General features: G+C 43.1%; 2 protein-coding genes across 5 annotated transcripts in view; one reads left to right on the top strand and one right to left on the bottom strand.

The window, feature by feature from the left end:
• Positions 1-1,556, bottom strand: part of LOC111269965 (tachykinin-like peptides receptor 86C) — a 50,442-nt gene extending 48,886 nt beyond the window's left edge. Inside the window, exon 1 of the mRNA XM_022849925.2 lies at positions 1,418-1,556. Coding sequence (XP_022705660.2) covers positions 1,418-1,552 — 135 coding nt within the window. The 5' untranslated portion in view covers positions 1,553-1,556. The remainder of the gene's footprint in view (positions 1-1,417) is intronic.
• A 5,773-nt stretch (positions 1,557-7,329) lies between these two features.
• Positions 7,330-21,885, top strand: part of LOC111269935 (uncharacterized) — an 87,918-nt gene continuing 73,362 nt past the window's right edge. The window contains exon 1 of one of the 4 annotated variants that reach the window (XM_022849870.2): positions 7,330-7,620. In XM_022849870.2, the coding sequence (XP_022705605.1) occupies positions 7,584-7,620 (37 nt within the window). In that variant the 5' untranslated portion in view covers positions 7,330-7,583. Of the gene's footprint in view, positions 7,621-17,919; positions 18,768-20,027; positions 20,508-21,885 lie in introns of those variants that run through there. The other 3 variants (XM_022849863.2, XM_022849893.2, XM_022849903.2) reach the window with 3 other exon arrangements.

The raw sequence follows: 21,885 nt of genomic DNA, 5'->3' as shown, positions 1-21,885 counted from the left end.
TATCACTGACAGAGACTGTGTGCCTCTTCTAGCCAAAGTAACAAGATGAAAGCCAGTTAGTGAAAAAGCCTGGGATTTGAAAACGGAACAGCTCGTCATGACTTATGCTTCTCTGAGCATTGGTACAGCGAAATAATATCACCTGTTTTTGCTTTTACCACACTTTCGTCTTAAATGCAAAGACCTTCGTAAGCCTAAAACTAGCTCATTGCACTTCGTTGATAACGAACAACTTATGTATTCGGCCATACGAGCGTTGTGCATATGAATTGCGGCCTGATTTAAGGCTGTTTTGAATTTTTCTCAATGTACGCCATCTGGCCGTACTTCTCGACCGCAAGTAACTGGCGCCGAGTCTCTCATAGTCAATGCTAAATTCGAAAAGGGCCATAAAAAAGGATCTATAAGCTTTTTGTTAACCGTTAAATATTGTGATGAACTAAAAAGAGGGCGGGTAGTATCTATGACGAAGATGTAAAAAAAATATGCTACTGAAAAGCGTTTCGGCCTTTCCAATAATATTCGAAGTTTCTTAGCTGCATGTTGTGTCCTGCGTCCCAAAATCGATGTCGGTGGCAGGGGCAGCACGAGTCATGGTGGTGGCTCTCCGAGGCTCAGACTATTGAAACAACTGTTAGTGATCGGGAACTATCAAGAATGAGTGGATAGTCAGTTATTCCGTGTGTCTATGCAGTACACCGCAAATAATGTGATATTAATGTAAATTTATGTTATATCCAAGCGTGTAACGTACCGTTGGTAAATATATCCTGATCGTGCCATGTTCTCCAATGTTTTCAATAATGAGGCTTACGTAGTTCACTATGTCAGCCATACATGTTGCTATGTTTCTAAATTGAGCATCTTATGTTAATTGAAGTTCAACTAACTTGACAATAACAGTCTTGTTTGGTTTAGTATAAGCGCGTATATCTTCTTCGTAGGTTTGTACAATTTCACGCCTATTTCTATGATCAGGAATACTCATTTAATCATTTTCTTTAAGGATAATTAACTTTCGGATGATAATTAAAAATTAAAGAAAATTGTGAAACGTGGGTTGTGCCAGTGATGGTGTAACCGTAACGTGTTCGCTTATTACGCCTGTGGACACATGGGGGTCTGGGTTTGAAATCGGGTTATTAATGTTCCTGTCACGAGCCCATCGTCTAAAGCATAACGTAAAACTCGAAAAATTTAGACGTAGGCAAAAGTCGACATCACCGGGTGAAGTCTACGATAAATTATTGAACTGCACTTTCTAGACTAAAGTAGATAAATACATTTGAACTATTTTCCTTATACCAATAATCATTCAATAGATAGCTATGTGTCACATGGTGAAGCAAAATCCTTTGTACCCAATATGTATGACCTGGGAAACCGGGCTCAAATCACGGTATAAAAGCTAACTTACCCGTTGTTTGGATCGTATGGCCTCCTTCTGCCGCTCGGTCTGCTCCCCGATACCTTTGCTCCGCCAGAGCACGTGGCCCATAATTGAATAGGCAATAGCAATCGTGACCATTGGCACAAAATACGTGGCGATCATAAACACGACATTGTAACTGTAAATCAAACAAATACTTTCTCCATCAGAAACATAGGATCGAATCTCTTTATTTTCGTCATACAATGTATTTATAATTATTACGCGCCTATGTGAATTGGTTGCCTGTATTAATAGGTATGTTGGCCTATATATAGGAGCACTGTAACGTAAAACAGATTACTGTGTTGTCCTAGTCTTGAATACATAGAGGTGAGACAAGTGCTGACAAGGACAAAATGTCCGTAAGCTACTTACGTTGTTGAGGATCTATTGACGATTTTCAGGTCAAAATTTAAGCAAATATTTTTTATGTTTTTTGAAAAAAAATCAATACTATTGAATTAAACATGCGTCATTTTGGTCGACGACTCTCTGATACCTTTCTAGTAGCATCATAATCCTATCACTTTTGCAGAAAAATTGCAGAAGTGCAAAAAAAATTCGCATTTTTACGTTAAAGCTAAACTAACAGCCTCGCCAAAAACTTTGCAAAGATTAAGATATGTCATAGTCTAATGGTGCAAAGCAGATCCGGGCTACACAGCAGATGTATAAATTTCTTTTTGCGTAACATTATCAAACTGGCAAACGACGCCTTCTTTGTTCATGTTTCCGCTCGATTTTTTTTGTCATTTGCTTATTATAATTTTGTTAGTTGTTGACAGACCGATCGAATAATGCATGATTCTTCACAGTGTCACCGAATACCTACCACTATCTGCTGAGGCGTCAAGCCAACCCTTGCCACAGATTATGGAATAAGGTTCGTCATCTATATTTTTTTTTTTTTTTTTTGCTTTTCGCACATTACTCTCGTAAATAGTCTATTTTTCATCACCCGTGATCAACTGGTTTAGAATTGGCTTTATTTCATTGCGTTTCTATAGAGTTCCTTCAAGTGGAAAACACGATCGAGTGGATTCATTTACGTCAGTTCGTGTGGTACTCAAACAGCGAGCTCTTCTTTGTAGACAACTCTCCTCAGATGATCCGAATCTGCCCAGCGGTAAATTCCTTTTATACATAGCGACATCGTGCCTACTCAGGAATCAGTCTTCTCTAACTTTCCGAATAGTTTGATTAACTCGTTCCGTTCAGTCGAAGTTTCCGACGACAGAAACATCCATTGCGAATTTTGACGATAAAAAGCAGAAATTTATTTACGGGCCTGGGTAGCGAATTGTTCAGAAAAAAATTTCGCCTATTTTTCAGGCGCTCAATCTTGAGCCTGAATGAGGCATTTTAACGCTTTGAGCCCGTCTATCACTGTCAAGTCTCAGCTTTTATGTAAACGGCACCAATGCGTCTGATATTAGCTGGGATACGAGATTTTAAAGTTAGTCAGCTGGCTATCTAGCTAGCAAAATTGTTATTACTTTCTCAGAATAGATACTCTAGGTAGATCAGTTTATCGAGATGAGTGAGCATTAGCAAATACGTCCATTCCAAAAATCAAAATATTACCAAATTCTGTTTTGCTTACTATATTTATTTCATACACGTATGACGTATTATACTCATCATTTGCTTACCTACGATGCTAGTTTGTAAAACGTTAAATGCTGTCTTTCTATTTTTTTTTTTGTTATAAATCACAAAAAAAATCAAGCATTTTCTTTTGCAACTAACACAAATTTTGAGTGCTGCATAGAAGAGTGTGCCGAAAGAAAAGCTATAACATATCAGTTTTTCACAGCTGATATCTCTAATTCCTTCAGTTTTTCTTGCATCTCTTTCAGTGTGTATAGGATCTGATAACCTTGAAATAGCCTCTCGAATAATGCCGAGAGGTAATAGGTAGATACGATAATACAGGAAAATACTTATTATTCTTTCTTCTTGACTATGATGACACGTTTCCGATATATGTTGTCTTACTGCACACGTATTTCAGTTATCAGAACTATATTCTCGAGATACATACAATAATATGACATTATTATATTTTTTCAAAATGTCGAGTTCTGCGCGGCCAACAGTATTGGACGTAGGACAGTTTCCCTTGACCTCTTTTAATTTAGCTCTAATAAAGTAAAACGAGTACCCCAGAAAAACTTCGAAATGAAAATGTGTATGCATGGAAACACTCTCAATGCGATAGCTTTTTTCAGTAGAACTAGCGTACTTAAACTTCCCAAGATAGTCGATAAGTTAGCCATATGGTATAATTTGTATGTTTTAGCAGTTTAAGGCTTGAGATTTGCAATGCATCTGGAAAACTTGTAGGAAGCCAACGCACAAACCTGTCTAACTTACTGTATTATACATCTTTCACGTCTTGTTTTCGGCATTTCAGACCCGCTAGTTCTCGTTGACATCCAGAGGGGTAGAAAAGTCATCGCGTGATTGAGTAACAACAATGTTACCTAATAGGTAGTTGAGGCAGCCAAAGTAGGTCGACACTGTCCAGATCAAATTTCTACCTGGGGCTTCCCTACGGTTGAAGGTCCAATGCGTGCTAAGGTCTAGGGAATGATTATGCGCGAAGATTGTAGCGCAATACGCGTGTCACCTGTTAGCGGAAGCCATTCGTTCGTAAATGTTAAATGTTTTAACATCGTTCATAATGTTAGCTCAGATCTTGGAGTGTAAACAATCGAAGGAGCCTGAGTCAGGCTGTTAGATAGGTCCTAGGAATTGTCTAGGAAACAACAGGTATTTATAGAACGATTGAATGAGTCACTGAAAATGACTTGTTAACACGATGTCTCGCAAGCGACTTGTAGCAGCTAGGTCGGACTGTTGTCGAACCGCAGTTGAAGCTGGGGCATGTCAAGAGCGTCGAACAGGTGCACGTTCAATGCACGCGTTAGAACGGTTAGTAGTAAGGATGAGCCGGTGTACCAAGGACACACACAGACCTGCATCTACAGTACAGTTTATTCTATTCAACTGACTTTTTTTCCTTTCAAATATATAATTAATTAACCTTAAGTCGCAGCTTATTGGTTAGATAGGCAACTGCTAAATGCATAGATAGCTCTACTTGGAATAAAGATTTCTGCCAGAAATTATCTCTGCGACGCTTTTTCCATTATGCATTGAAGATAGAATAGCTGTTACTTAGACAAAATTGTTTGCTTTCTATATTTAACCTAATTGACAACATGAATTTTTTACAATGTTTAAACTTGTGCGGCGTGCGAAACTTACAATGTTCCTGGCGAATATCATTATCGTAAAAAAGGTGAAGGTTTCTTAAGTGGTTAGATGCGAAGCTTTCAAACAAAGAAAACACACAAAGAGAAACCATAGAGCAAACGCAGCTTTGAACGTAAAACGTGAGAGCTCCTGTTACATCAATTTGTTCATACTATATCATCGTTCCAGTCAAAACCTACGGCATATTTCAAGCTGTTGTGAGATCGTGACGTGATTGCAAATTGCGGTACAGGATAGGCTCACTTTTGATATAAGGCACTTGATATCGGCGGCCCTGCCAGGACAAGCAAGCATGTACTCGTATGTTATATTAGGAGAATCAAATATTCGATCTGTTTGGTGTTTATCACACTGGTGTGGTACGAAACTGCTCCATATGCCATATTCGATACCTATAATTTTTTTTGTAAACGTTCTCCGCCAAATTAGCTAGTGACGAAAACGGCTACGAAATTAGCACGTATATTAATAAAAAAAAAAAAAAAAAAAATCGTTTGTTTGGTCGAAGGTGCCTTTACATGCGTAAACTAAATACTTGCGTGCGGTTTTTCTATGTGAAATGTAAATGTTAGCACATGACAAGTGATAGCAAATGGGCGCTAGAGAAGTATTCTGAAACGGCTCTCAAAGGGAAGGCACTCAGCGAGACGTGCAACGCAATGCTTATTCATCGTACCGCGTATCAACATTCGAGACGTAATACACAAATCAGGGGTTCGATTTCGTCATTTTCCGCTTATGAACAGATATACCAGAGCAATTATCATTATTCCAACCTATTCGATGAAAACAATATCGCTCTGATGTCAGATTATTCTCAAGTGAGTTTCTGTACTTTTGTGGGGATCATAAGAAATACCTCACAGAGGAGCAGCGCACCCTAATAGCAGGAAAGCGAAGTGCGCAGTTGACAATGTAACACAGAAGGTGAAGTATAAGGAACAAAGAACAGCAAGCAAACATCGAAAGTGATACACAATGCCGCGTGAGCACAAGAGAGATCCAACCACGCTATCAACATACAGACCTATAACAGTTTCCCGGTTGTATCCGAGGGTTGCGAAGCACGGGGTCGCTACGTCCATAGAACCCTCCGACGTCGCATTGGAATAAATAAATTTTGACTATCGTAAATCAGCGGAAAAAACCTCCCCTAAAACTATCGACATAAATATGCGCGTTTCAAATGGTTAAATTATTCCAAAGTTGGATAGGTAATAACTGGAAAAGGGTCTGATTTTCAAGCGAATCACATCTGACAACAGAGTATCGCACTATTCCTTCCCACCAAGCAGAACAGACATCTGGACAAAGCAATGGTATGGAATCGGTAGCGAGTTCTATCCACGGCGCAAAAAGCCAGTATTTCGTCAATGGCTTTATGGAGGAATGGCAATACGATTGAGCCATTCAGACGAAAGGCCCGCCCCAAGTACGATAATGGTTTCTAGCTGTGGACAGTCTTTATGCATGACAGGTTACCACGTCATATGGCAAGTAAACGACGTTGAGATTCTGTCATGACCCGATCTGAATCCGATTGAAGACGTACGGCATTATGTCAAAGAGCGAATCAGGACAGACACGCGGACTTAAGAATACAGGGTTCTGAGTATAAGTCCAGAATCCGGGCGTGACGGAGGTGATGCTGGAGAGCGTTAGCGGCGTGATAAGTCGAGTTGCAGCAGGGATCGCAGCCAGGGCTGGAAGAACCAAATACTAGCTTCAGTAAGTGCCTTCCTTTCCGCAAGGGTTTCGATATGGCGTTTTTAGCGACGGTGCCGTTATATGTGCCATCATGGCAAAGCAGAGGGAGGGCGCTTTCGAACGAAAAGTCACGCGTAAACGTTTACTCGACTGGTCCCATTCGATTCGCATAAGGAGGATAAGGTAAAACTCGCTTGGCAATCTCCGAGTCCCAAATAGCTAATTGACTTGTTCACCACTCTGCACACCTTAATAATATTATAGTTCTTGAGTAAACGCGACTCAGATCGCTATATAAGCGGCTAGCGCAATTGGCGAGCCGGTATACAAATATACATGAGTAAATTCTCTGTTTATGCTAAACAAATTCTCTGTCTATCATTCGCATAATAATATCGACCCGTGCGCACTGTTTATCTAGCAAGCCAGTCTAAATTAAGACAGATCGTGTCTCCCGTCTTTTGTTCTCTTCGCCATGCTATTTCAATAATGATCAAGCGCCCTAGTTGCGCACACAGAGTGAACCATTGTGTTTCCTCCATCTCACCATACGTTTGCATGTGCATCTTTCAAGCTGAACACATGTCACTGAATCTCAACAGGTCGGTGCCTTGTACACGGCGCGCAGACCCGTCGCTTAACAGTTAGTTGTTTCGGAACGGGGCTGGCACAGATCGGGGGGGGGTAGAACGATCTCTAGCTGTGGAGATCGTCGTGCACGTAACGTGACATAACGCCAAGGTTCAGATGCAGTGTCTTGCCTGCTTTTTTCAAGCATCGAAATGAGTTGATTCGGCAAGCAGTTCGTTGTGGTAGGCGTACACGTCGCACGAATTGCAGACTAAGCCCAAGTTCTAACCTGCCTGTATACGCAACGATGTATGGCGTCCCACATTTCGTGGTCCGCTCTGCGTGCTGATAGTAGTACTGCTGATCTCAGTGAAAGGATTAGCCAGCAAAATTGTACTGTTGTTAGCAGTGAATTATATAACCCTGTGAGCGAGTGTTTAGATTGAGCTTCAGGTAAAGGTTAACAAAGCAACGGGTTATTGTTGCTAGAATTGCTATAATTACCGTTAATTGGGTGTTTTATGTGTAAGAGTACAACTGCACAGGGCGAATACATCGAATTCGAGTGTTATATATACGCGTGCTGGAAAAAATGGCCCTCCTGGAAAGCGTGGCTGAACAGCTGCGAGGTTAGTTAGTTACGATGATGCTGATGTTTACTTCCTTGTGTTTTTTACCTTAGGTAATATTATTATATAATCATATTAGTCGAATCATATTAGTATTATCAGTATATGGGCTTAAATCGGATGCCCTAAAGGGTATTTGAAGACGTATCGTACACATACACATGTACATACGGGAAAAAATGTTGCACGTTCTTGTGAAGCCGAACAAGAAATTGTCCTATATTTCTTACTACTTAAGACACTTTTTTAAAACATTTTCATAATAAGATCACATATATATGAATCGTGCTATTAAAGCGATTATTTTTAGTATAGTTTAACGGAGTATTGTTGACGGATTGTTGATAAATCCATATAAATTAGAGCAATTATATGGACATTTATCCATAAAATGGATAAATGTCCATATAATTGCTTTGAGCTCAGAATGGGTCAGGGTACACGAAACGATTTTACCCTAAACAGTCGACTTACTTATTTACTTACAGACTATCTGTTTATCTGTTTACTTCGAGAGGCTTCTTATACTGTTATAATGCAAAGTATTTAGCTTTGTCTGTGAATACATATATATCAAAATATGCCACCCTTCAGATATATATAAAGGATGGTACATCTAAAGTGGGATTTTTTCTGCTTTGTTTCTAAAGCTGTATCTGAACATGAACAGATACTTTGAGGATATTTCATTGTATGTGTTAATATTTGACAATCCTGGTTATTTAACATAACCGTCATTCACCACTATCGCAACTTCAACTTGGATTCTAAACCACTAACTAATAAATCAACTTCTTTGTAGTAACCGTACGTCTTATATATATATATATATATATTTCTCTCAAAGCTTTAGTGTGCAGTTATTAAAAGATTATACAGTTGTAATGTACTTCTATTGCTTCGTGATGCCTATATGTCGATGACAGCATGTAGCACACAGGTTTTTATCCTGGCCGTTCTCCTTTTCCCATTCGATTTGCTAACATATCGTTAACTATTCACAAGAGGTCGTATCAAAATATTCTTCGATTGAAGTTTAGATACGGTCGAGTATTAGCACAAGTTCGCACAAATAACCCCTTATCGAGATCGGTTCATTAGTAAGCTTCCGAGACTGGACCTTTACACTGCTTTTAGGTTGCGAAATGACATTATGAAGTTGTCATCTGAGTCTCTTCGCTCAACCAGACACAAAGGTCATCTACAGCGAAGGTAGCGTGCAGCATGCATAGCTCAGTTGGGGGTCATGAAGTGAAAAACTCGAAATCCGCATAGACTCATACATGACCTAAGATATCTAAATGCGTCCCCAGAATAACAAAAGTAGTAGAATCGATAGAATCATATCACTGCTAATTACGTTGCATAATATTGCCTCGTAAGTATATATGTATACTATATGTACAAGGCCTATAAGCTACATGTACGACTTCGTTCTATTTATTATCATTATTTATAATATTTTGCAGGTGGACTCCACTTCTATATATATTTATATACTATATATATATATATATATAGTTATACGAACCTTAAGAGTATTATTGGATTTCTTTTCATTATTCAGTCCGAGCCAAATCCACGACCCCAACTTTATCGTGGTTTTTGTTGTAAGTTTGTTAAACACGTTAATTCTTACCTTAGAACTTCCGACCACAACCGTTTCAAGTTTGGCGAGGGTGTACAGTAAAGAAGTGACAAAAACTTGCCATTTTGTGTTGTTCAATAGGAGAGACGCCATGACCCATACGTATTTCTTGAAGTTTGCATATGTAATACCGCCGAATATTGGTACCAGATCAATAGCAGATACGTTTTCACATCAACGAAGTGCTTTAATACAAGCTTCAGCGCGCATATGATTGTATTAACCTTAGTACCTCGCCCACATGATCTATACAATAAAACAAGTGTGAGATGGAGATTGATATTTATCTGTTAGATAGCCTTTTAGTCGTTGGCGCCGTAATCGTCCGACTTTCCCTTAACGTCCGTTTCACAATACTTACAACCTATCAAACGATCCATCTCAAATATTAGGACTATAGGACTAGAAATATTTTGAAAGTAGCTTACATTAGGACATTAATTTTGATACCATGCTTTTATATTCCTAACTATTTATTATGTTTTCCATATACCGTGTATAATTATTTAATTTAGGAGGTATCAGTAGATACCAATTGATATATTTATATCTTCGTTAGAAAAGACGGTACCGGGGTGACGAACGAGGGTTCCTGTACGCGAGTAGCAGATATAACCCGTTCACAATAGTTTATAGAATTAGGAAAATACATTCTGTATCCTTGATCGGACCTTGCCCAGGCATAGAGGAAGCTCCATGTAGTGCAATTGTCTGAAGCTCGTTAAAGAGAGGAATTAAACTCTGATGTAGTGAACTTCATCAGTTAAATTTCATATATAGAGGTCAACAGCACAATATCTCACTTTGAGAAAGAGCATACAAAATCATTTAGGACGTCATATGGAATATATATTCCCTTGTTGTTAGCTTATAGAACCACTTGGAGAAATACCCTAAAGGGCGACATGATATTTATCACAATTTCCTTCACAGCTGGAGCATTTGTGTATAAAATCAGATTCATCGAAATCTGATTTTCCGTACAGCCTGTACAGACCTATGCAAAGCAAGTTAAAACATGTCTCTTTGTTATTGAACTCAGTATATTTGACAAACAGAACGGTGCAAATCAATCCAGACATCGTTCATTTATTACGTGAGAGCTAAGTTCTATGTAGTAGATCGGATGATCGCTCTATCGATATAATATATCGCTCAGTATCCATCTCTCTTACATATACAACGGCCCACTATCCTACTACGCATTTAGGACAGAATTATTCCCTGAAGTGTGAACAGGACCGCCTAGAACTGGCCAGTTTTTGAGACGAAAATACGTTCAAACTGTTACGCTATATTATGTTCGCATGTAGAATAGAGCAAAGCCACAATCGACTTTAGTCACTTATCAGATCGTGCGTGAGCTTCGGTCTCATTAGGACTTATCATAAGTTACATTTAGTTATTTTTGCCTTACCATTCGCACATAGTCGCGCGTCTAACAGTACTACTGATGCTGTATAAATGTTATTCTCAATAGGCTGTCCACCGAGATGATTCCCATGGTGCACTTCCCATGCCTTTTGACACACTTCACCTATGACAACATCCATAGTCTATGACAACTTAACATGACTATGGCAGAAACAGTTTCCAGCTTCGTGACAATTTCCTACCGCACGTCGTTTGCTGTGCGTCTCTGTCTATCTGTTTATAGCATCAGGATCGCCCATCAATATTAGGGAGCTCCCATGAAACTGCGGGAGCATGGTCCATGTCTATGACATGGAAATATCCATTCGATCTAATTCTTCCTCTACTTAGATCGTTTGCCGAATTCAACATGCCCACACCCTGCTTCCGTGCTTCTTGGGGTCCTAATTCGAATCCCATGCCGCTAACTTGTACTCGTCACCCCGCTCCGGTTGGAGCACCTCGTACGACTCTCATGTGCAGCAAGTAACCGCTTTGTGAAAATCATGGGAACCGATTTTATCAACGTGCGAGGTCCTCATCTTCTTCAAGTCTACTCACTTAAGGAGGCTCGTTGCGCGGGCTTATTGGCTCCAATAGGCAGCAGTGGCAGTTTCCTCGTATATGTTATTGCTGATGTAAAAACTAACACAAGCCTGGAGTCACACAAAATGTCTGACCTTAAATAGAGTCCCTTAAGGGCCCTCGTTCCGAAGTGCTCGGACATGTCGTCGAGCTCCACATGAATGTCCATTCACCCGGCGCATGGAACCTTCCCAAAGTGGTATGCATCAATACTTGTTTCGTGATTGTCTCTCCTTTTGTCCTAATACGTACAAGTACAATTGAGCCTTTATTCTATAGTTCTGTTTATTTCTTCTACAGCGCGAACGGCCGCTGCGGTTAGTAATGCGACAAAACAGAGTCTTCGTCTGATGACACTTGGTTGTCTCTCTCCCTCACTCTCCCTAGCTTGCTTTCTTTCTTTCGCTATTTCGTTCTCACTCCCCTTTTCTTTTCGCCCTGACCCTCTATGCTGCATTCCTCAATTGCCTCTTTTAGTGCCGGATTCTAGCCCGGCAACGCGCCTTGTTTCATTTTCTACTCTTCGCGTCGATCATCATCACCATCGCCGTCGTCCGCATCATCGAGAGATCTTCGCGAAATCTTTTCGTTCCTCCCGTATGTTCGAGTCACACGAATCAAGCTCGTGCGCATGCCTACCGCTGTACGTTAGCCAAACTGAAGTTCGGAGCACTGCGGCCACGGGACATCACTCCATCGCAGCGTCATGTCATGCGCTTACTTTTTGGAGCCCCATGAGCTCACTGACTGACTGACTGACTGACTGGCTGGCTGGCTGGCTGGCTGGCTGGCTGGCTGACTGGCCTCTTACTCTGCTGTCGATTTGGTCTTAGTACGATGGTCGATCTCTGAGGGGGCGATCTTAACTGAGTGCTACCACTAACTCCATGAAGATGGCACAAACTCGAGTTATCTTTCTCAGCACCGCTACCACGACGGCGACCGCCGCTGCTAACTATATGGCGATCTCCCTTATGACATCTCCCACGGGGCCCACGACTCATCTCTCGGAGTACTCGCAGTCAATTCCTTATTGCTGGTAGCCATCGAAATACGACCATCCTGATCTCCTGTATTTTGTTCTGTTCGGCCCTGTGTGATTTCACCGCATAGGCGACCACGCGGGGTCGTCAAATAGACTTTTAAAGAGGTTCACAACAGTAGCGTTTAGCGACTGGCAGGGCAGGCACGAGCAGCAGCAACCCGAGGATCAAAGTGAGGAGTGTTCTTCGGCCTTTTCTCCATTCGTTCATTTTTTTTCGACTTCTCCGACACCCCGCTTCATCCAGTTCCCTAAGCAGCTCCTGCAGTTGCGAATTATTGTCGCGAGATTACTGGGGCTCACAATTACAACCAGCGAGAAAATCGAAAATAACGTGCGGCAGAGCTAATAAAGAGAGGGAGAAAGCGTCATGCAGGCAGCTTCCCTGGCACAGTATCTGTCCTATGACCTAATGGCTTAGCGGTGCCTTCTGTTGCAACGGCGTACGGTCGATTTCTACCTTCTTAACTCTGGCTTACAGAATAAACAGTCAAGCGGGTGGTTCTTTAGCATCAGCCGATTTGTTGAGGCGTGCGTGCAGCGGCTGCAGCTGTGGCGACGGAAACAGCAGGCTTACGCGTCATGATTAGTTTTGAGCTTGAAAATTCAGCAGCGAGTACAGCAGTCGGTATGGATGCGGGTAAGGGTACATAAATGAAGGTCCGGGAAAGAAATAGTCAATTTGCTTTTGTTTCAAATTCAGAGCTAGAAATAGATTGACGTAGTATTGTTACATATCACGCGTGGTAAACAAGGCTGAGTCTTGGAGAGCTCTGCTTAAAAATAAGCTGGCAAAACTTATAGACATACTAGTCAAATATCAAAACTCGGTCTCGAAGTATTGCGTCGCTTACAAGCATTAAAGGTTTCATATCTATTTCAATAGATAGCGGTACGTCTTCGTTCATCTTCTACATATTTGTCCACTGTTATGTGTTATCAGATCAGGTCGCTCTTTTCAACGAAAAGATCGCGGAATTCACGATGAATGTCTGCGTCTAGATGTTTATTATACATAAGCGCGAGACGTACACTAGTTCACTGCGGACGCCATGCTGTCACCTACATTGGTCAGGCTAAGATTGACTTTTTCCGAATTAGTGGTCAGAATGACTGGACGCTGCAAGAATTTGTCCTACTGAGGCAAGGGGCTGCCCTTTCATTGCAATATATTTTGGGTAACTAGCAAGTCGTTACGGTAAAACAGTTGCCCGATGCCTCGCCGATGGCGAAGGTTTGTCGATCTTCTTTTCTTGCAAGCAAATAGCAAAGGTTTTTGCCTGTGCTTGGGCCTATGTGTGTGAAATCTGCCTATTTGCAGTCCCTTTGTTTTATTTCTAAATCAGAGTTTATGAATAAGGGAGTATCCATTAAGAATATTTGGGGGCGCCTACAGTAGGCTTATTTTTTTAGTGTTTAGTCAAGTGCCTTATAGTTTTCGACTTTCGAATCGTCTTGACACCGCCACGGAGATTGTAAGCATTTGTTGTCTGCTTATTGTCTGCAGTGAACTCGATTACATGGCTAGATTAGATCATTTTGTTTACGACAATATTTACTAAGACAATTGAAGTTAGTGGCTAGCCACGCAATGTCAAGTTGCCTTGCGAAGTTCAAAGATACAGGATATGGTAGAGCTTCGAAGCAACACGTAGACACACTTCACGTCATGCTGCAAACGGTCAACCAACTAATGTCATGGTGTAATGAAACAATGCCTGATGTCGAAAGGCGCAGCACTATAGAATGATAGCCATTGAACTCTAAACCTACGAATGAAATGTAGCTTTCTGTAATACTTTTCAGTAACTACTCCTCGGTCCTTTGCGGCGAACTGTTAAAATTAAGGTTAATTTTAATTCAACTAACTACGGGCGATTTACGAAAGAATTGAGATCTTCTAATGGTCCTATATCCGGTCCTACGTTGTTATATTGTATTGTTGACTTGCACATATAAAATATATGTTTATTGCCTACAAAGGTAAATAAATGCAATTTGATTGTGTCTTTTGACGCTAGTTCAAATCCTCTTCATCCTCCGTCCTCCATCATTTCTATCTACTGCCCGTAAGGCAACAGTTCTTCACAAATTTCATTGTCATAATATTCCAGTTTGTGTGACGCATCTTATGCATACATATAAGATTGGCCAGACTTCGTTCCGGTCATTGTTCTCGGAACTGTACATGCCGCAGTGGCAAAAGCTAGAAACATGTTGGCCAAATTATGGGCTCCCGTTTGAGGACTTTACGGCATTTTGAAATATGGAGTATTTGTATGGCACGATAAATACGGCCTAAACTGGGCGTCGCCTCTTTCTTTGGCTGACCAGTGACTAGCGCACGTCATTCTAGCCACAGTCAAGACTAGGCACCCATTAACCTGATGAGGTCACGTAAGTTCGTTTTCTGAACGTTACACTATTTTTCTTGCCCCTTTTCCTTTTTTAAAGGCCTCCCTCCATAAGCGGTCTACCATGTGTTTGGTAGCAGTAACATCCTCTTCCATGAATAACAATCAGTTATACTTAGGTATTAACTTAAGGTATTAAGGTTATAGTTAGGTGGAGCAAAGTATTCTTAGTCTAAGATAGGTTTAATTCGCAAAAGAATTAAATGGACATTTACAAAATGAGTTCGTGATGGAGGATACGTGCGAAGTCCGCGTGACAGCTTGGTGGGTGATGCACTTACATGCTAGTCTTATGGACACATTGTGGTCCAAGTTCGAACCCGGACGTAGGCAAATAGAACAACTATGAAGGCAAACAGACGCCTTAGGAAGGCAGTAAATGACAATTCTAATGGAAGCCGACACTACCTAGGCTTCTTCTTCTACTTTCGAGTCATATAAGGCGACTGTATCATGTTAAGTGGGCATTTGCGGTGTAACTTCAAGCACACCTTATGATTATTATTGTTGCTATAAACGAATATCGGTTTTATTTGTTTTGGGTAATGGTCATTTGTTCTTCTTTCCTTTTTCATCCAATGTATTTTTTATTGAATATACATTATTATTATTACTTTTACTTCTTCACGCCTTTGGTTTCTGTTTGCTTGCCTTTTTGATCGATTTGTCTTCAGTAAAGTCGATTAAAAAGTCGCTTTCTAGCCCAATTTCGTGCTCGTCATTATTACCATTGTTGTTGCTATTGCTAAAAATGTTCCTAATCTTTTTTTGGCCCAACCTACAAGTGATGCAGCAGAAATTTACGACGAAAATTAGCAGTGTTCTCATTTGCTCCAATTCTGACCAGATGATTGGGTGCCTCATCGTCCTCGTCATCGCTTGCAAGCATCACTTCTTTGTACAACGGCTGACATTTTTTATACAATTGAATTATTGATACCGGTCGACGTTGATTGCTTGTGAGTTACGATCTGAGACTTTCAGCTGTTGTTTACTTAATGCGTGGCCTCAACTGGGGTCTACATAGTCAATTTAATCTATGATAAGGTCGTTCTACGTTAAAAGTGGAGAAGTACTTTTTTGACAACATAGCTACAGGAACAGAGCCACCCCTGTTGGCCTTCGAGTTGCCTAGTATTGGAATGACCGATGCACTATGGCCATTTATCTGAAAGGATTGTGGATGGAGAGCATCTGTTTGAAAGTACGGTCACGACGAAGGCATCATGTCAATGTGTCCGAGTAATGAATACTGCATAAAGCAGAAATGTCGTTTGTCGAAATGCCGTTGAAGCGTAGTTCGGATACCCTGCAGCGGCCATACGGTCATACCGCAGTTGTCTCGGCACTACTTTTCCGTTCGGAACTTTACGACTCTACCCAATTTACAGGATTTATTTGCTTGTATCAGCAAAGCAAACGAATGTCAGTACTAACGTGAAATAATAAGAACAAAGCAGAGCATCACGTTTATACTGTGTTATCTCCCATAATACTATAAGCTTCGCCACTTTGATTCTACACCTGTGGCACTCGTGCCCCCGGAGTTCTACTATAACTGTGAAAGCAGATATTCCTATTCAGCCCGATGTTTGTATCAGTAGACGACTCTATGACCGTTATGGCGCTGGACTCTGACCTCCAGATCAACGACGTGCGTTATATCTCATTTATCTTACATAGCCTGCATAACACTGTTTTTCTTTTTTATCTAGGTGACTCAACTAAACTCTGCCCCCTTTTTTCGAAATGCGACCAAACTGACAAGGACATACAGTCTGTCCCTGGTCACGCATCCATTTTTCAAGAGAAGATGGGAGAGCCACCGTTCGAACAGCATCGAACTCTTATTTATTACAAAACAAGAACTGGGCTTTTGTGTTGAATAAAGTATGTGTTTCATTTATTAATTAGTACAAAACCGCTTGATGTATAGTATTATAATCGTCACTGTTTAGTCCCGTTGTATCTGCCTTGCGGTGTTCCATTTACCCCACAGATTGGATGAGACGTAAACTGCTGGACACGTATCATGTACCCCAGTGTTCCAGCGTTTCGTCCACGAAGCCATTCCTAATGCTGGACTTACCTAAAAAGCGCAGCCTTTTCGAACGAAACGGCAAGTTTTTGGAAAAGTTGTCCCGTTTCGTTCAACCCCGAATCGTCTCCTCTTACAGTAATCGTATGCGTCAACTTATCAAGAGTCGAAAGGGGCGGTTTAACTCTGACCAGCTTAGATAACCTGAAAAGGACCGAATGCATAATCCAGAACGAACCCAATTGCTATGACTGTTTTTTTTTGTTTCCCACTCTATGTATAGCGCATAGGAATCGCCAAAGCCTCTAAGACGAGCCCTTGCTTGTTCACACAAACTCATAACTACCCCCCCCCCCCCCTTATCTACAGGCATATGCCATATCAATGCCATTACAGAGATGATTGTTACGACAACAAAATCGCCGCATTGTCTCCGTCCCGCAACGTTTTGTCGCGTCGTCAGCACTGCGCTGGAGACGCTCTTTCTAGATCCCGGAGATCTCTACCTCTACATGTTATCAACAGATCAGGGCAATGCTGAATCATCATTATCATCATTAGTGCATCAGGCAAAGCTGTTGCTGTGCCAAAGCAAGCCACCATCGTCACCGGCCGAAATATTATAACGCTGGCTGCATCGCGGTGCCCACCGCTGCCAGACGTCCTCCGCGATTTGTACACTCCCTCCGTAGATGCTCTGTATAACATCAGCCGTGGTCGGCCAGTCGGCCAACCGGCCAGCCAGCGGCCACAGCGTGCTCCCCCAGCAGAACTCGGCGGCCCTGTTGCTTGACGCTCGCTGCTGCCGTCGTCGTTACCGCTGCTGCCTCGAGTAGCCCGCTATCTCCGTCAAGCGCAGAAAGCATCGAGCATCGGGGCGATTGGAGATCCTCCCATGTCGGCCAGCTAAAGGCGACATAGGCTCTGCGTCATCAACGCTCGATACTCTACGCGTTACGCACAGCGCCCGCTGCGATGTTCAATGTAACGTCGGCCGGAGTGGCATCCCCTGTCGAATGGATGCGCACGAAGCTCTTGTCGACTCTCCTCCCCATCATTACTCGACAGGCAGAGCGACTGAACGGCGCAGTTCGTTCTCGGTCAGTCTTTGGCAGCGTTCGTCTGTGTGCGCACTCTAGCCACGGTCTCGATGGAGAGACGCGAGTCCTATAGGACGTTCTGATAGCCATGTGGAGTAGATCGCAGTTTCCACATAGTCAAACACATCGTCCCGTAGTCGTAGCGACTAGTGACTGCTGCTGCTGCTGCTGTTGCCAGCCTCCGTGGGCCGTTCGCTCGATCGCCTGGAGCCGGGCGCCGCCGTTCGTCGTAGGCCGTAGGTTTGCGGTCTCGTTGTGCGCTGGCCCCAGCAGCGGCGTCGTGAGCAGCCGGAGCGCCGCCGTTCCGCGCTGTTGACGCAACACATCCAGCACGGCCAGCCAGCGTATCCTCCTCTCCCTCGCATGTGGAGTACCCCCTGGCCGTGGAGAGGAGGAGATCCACAAACTGCGGTCGGCTTTTGAACACTCCGTGGTAGAATATATCAGGCCGGGACTACATTAGGCGCTAGCCCGGACAACACTCGACTCATGGATCAGACAGACGTGTGACGGCGCTCCGCATGCTCGCATGTGGAGTGAACTGGACTAAATTGGAGCGGAGCTCATGGGAGTCGAGTTAGGTAGCGGCACATGCTGATGCTGAACAACAACGATAACAAGTGACGACGAACTGCCGTACACCGCAAAATAACAACGGCCGTAACAAGAACGACGGGCCGGGTCCGTTACCGTACAATTGTCTCTCGAACATCTGCTCGTTGGCTAGCATCCTTGCTGAACTGTCAGAATGGTCTGCTCATAGAGTCTATGTGGATTGGTGTGCTTATGTACGTTTGTGCTACAATGCTTGTTCCCTGTGCTCTGTGTTTATTTCTACTGAACGTTCTTTTGCCTGTAATTGTTTCATTCACCGTTGGAACCACTGTGGGCGGCGCTGAGTAAAAAGGTATCTTGACTATAATCTACTAGGCATCGTAGATGTTATTCCAAGGTTAACTTATATTATGTGTACGTAAAAGGTTTTCTCTGGCATTATGGAAGTACTTTTGTTTAGAATATCGTTATGCTGCACGGAACTGATATACATCTGCAATGCGTATTACAATGTGATCATCTTCTAAGCTTGCTCATTAGTCACTAGTAAGAGCGCGCACGTATATTCTTCGCAGAAAGCCTTCAGAAACGAGCAGATACAAGAGCAATAGATGAACTAGGAAATATCTACTTCACTCCCGATTAATTCACGTGTTCTGCACGTGCCCGGCTTGCACGCATAAATTACCCTTTAAGCCCTTAGGACATAGCCAACATAGTAATATGCCTATTTCGCTAAATAAACCTACGTTCCTAATCGACATATACATAGCTATACAAATGCTGGAGGCATTCGCGAAAGAAGTAGACACAGATCAGAGTGAACTAGTTTTGAGGTATCCCGGTAGCACCTGCTACGCGGATGCTGTTATCGGTTTATTTTTGTCTGCATGTCTGACTGCGCCATTTACGCTTGATTCAGGCACACAGTGACATGTAGCAGCGCGTTCTGTCCGGTTCGTCTTAAGTTGATCGGTACCTACCCAGACCTCTGTGTTGTGATAGGTTCGTTTAGGCGCCGCCTGCAGAAGCCAGTAGTTCAACAGGTGGTTGACTCAGCGGAGCAGCGAGTATGGCGGCGTTTAATCGCGATTTCACTAGCTACAAGTGACGAACCTTTGCGGCTTGGCCGACATAATCGTTAGATTCATTTGAATACGAAATAGATTCCGTTATAGCGGAGAGAAGGACAAAACTGTCGACAGCTATATATATATGAATCCTAATGAAGTTTTCACGAAGCATCTAGTGATATTGTAACGGTAAATTTCAAGAAGACCTTTTGCAAGTAGGTAGATATAAGGGAGTCTGGTGTGAACGGCTTGCAAGAAACAGGTCAAAGTCAGTTTAGTGAACTACACTTAAATTTACCCTAACGCAAATATAACGCACCAATTAACCGATACTCATGATTAAGAATGGACATCCCTTGCTGGCCGATCGAATGATTTAGCCGCTACCTGTCACACAGGTACTTAAATTACGGCCATGATTTACTTAATTACTGAATCCTTAAGTGAATAACATCATGTAGTCTTCAATGTCTTCAATGCCGTTATCACATTTCATTTATTGCGCGAGATTTGGACGGGGGGGGGGGTAGGGGGTAAGATCTGGATTGTTGCAGTGTGTATTACCAAAGACGGCAGTAAACGATCCAGCAGGCTTATCAAAAGACCTTGTAGATATGCACAATTCAATTTCCTTTTGGTTCTCTCCTGCGAACGTTTTGCTGCTCCTTGTTTACCTCTCGACAGGTTGTTGTTGGCTGCAGTCACGGTATGAAAGGCAGCGGCGCTCCAAAGGTTCTCCAATTCAAGCGGCCCAGCTATCCTCTCCCGGCACTGTGGTAACCCACTGGCTCGATCTACTATGAGCTCCACGCTCGACTGCTGATGTTCAACTTTTTACAACAGCTACTCCATCGTTTCTTATACGAATACGCCTTCTGTCTATCAACAATATGGCTTGTACGGGCTCAATGGCAGCTGACAAAAAGCGGATCGCGACTGGTACCACCAGCCTGGCCGCCAGGAACTATTGACTACGTGAAAACTCAAGTAGCATCTCGATCCACAGCTCGTTGCTCTCGGTTGGTACCATGGCAGTTTGCCCGCTTCGCTTTTTTTTTTTTTTTTTTTTGCAGAGTGGTCCGCCATGCACGTTGAGATCACATATGGTGGTCTAACGTGAAGTCGATTCAGAAGGCAGTTATCGTTAAAGGGTTTTGTTTCTCTACCTGTGATAGCATGCGATATCAGACGAAGAATTTTACCTCGCGTTCTCAGTGGCTAATCCGATTCTGTGCGCGATATAGTGGCACGACCGTCTTTGCCATTCATCTCGAACGTGCCATCGAAACAAATCATCTTAGGCTTCATGTGCATAGCATATAAAGGAGCCGCCAGCGCATCTGACCTAGCCACTGCGCGTTTCAGACTCTGCTTGTGTGTTTTAGTACCTGCTTGTATATACGCACCGTTCGTACATTAGCCATTTGCCACAATGTCGTGCCAATTTCGCATTCTAGCTCTTCTATTCGACCAGCCAGTGTTTAGCGTGTTTTGAAAATTAAGAGGTACATGGATTAGCATTGGAACAGGAAAATTTCACACGACATCCATCGAAGCTAGCGCCCTCTGCCGCCCACGCAAAAAGCAAGCCGGCACTTACGCGGTGCCCAACTTTCTCTAAGGCGCGTAGCTTCTTAGTTCCCATCGACGACTCGATACTCCATCTAGCCGCAAGCCATCATAAGCCTTCTCTTTCCTTTGCTACTGAAATCGACGTCGCCGGAGTTCGAGCATTCGCTCGTCGACGTTTTGTTTTCGTCGTGTGCTCATTTTGGTTAGGCGCCGAAGTCATCACGACGGGATCCGGCCTATACATCCTTAATTCTAGGGAGTCAGCAGGAGTGGGCATGCAAGTTGAGACAGCCCTGGGGCACTTGCAGGGTACAGTACAGGGCAAACAGTTTGCCCGTTCCTTTGACTGTTCGTTTGTCGGCCACGGCTTCTAACATCATGGCCCCCGCCACCAGCATCGCTATCAAAGCGTCTATTGCTCCACAACCACGAAAGCCACTGCCGTAGTCGCAGTCGCAACCGTAGCTCATTCGCTTTCACTGTGACTAGCCCCTTAGCAGCGGCCAATCCGTTCGTTCGGTTGCCCCGTGCTCGCACACTCACGGAGCGCCAAGCGACAAAAGGCGACCACAGATGGATGGCGCCCTCTCCCTTCCGCGTGGCCCGCGCTCCCACTTGGGCTGGCGGCGACGCCGCCAGTGGCAGCGACAGCCGTAACAGCAACACGCAACATACAGACGGCAATACGGCACGGCGTAACGCAGCGTTCCAGCCAGCAGCAGTAGCAGTAGCAAGCGAACAAACGCCACCAGCAAACGCTGTAAACAGCGCTCACACAGCGCACTCGCCTCTCCGCACCTCGTCCAGTGCTACGGCTCCTTTCGG

The sequence above is a fragment of the Varroa jacobsoni genome, unplaced genomic scaffold (genome assembly GCF_002532875.2).
Source record: "Varroa jacobsoni isolate VJ856 unplaced genomic scaffold, vjacob_1.0 scaffold_154, whole genome shotgun sequence".
NCBI classification, from domain to species: Eukaryota; Metazoa; Arthropoda; class Arachnida; order Mesostigmata; family Varroidae; genus Varroa; species Varroa jacobsoni.
Note: the sequence above shows the minus strand (reverse complement) of the source record. Positions and strands in the feature narration are given on the sequence as shown.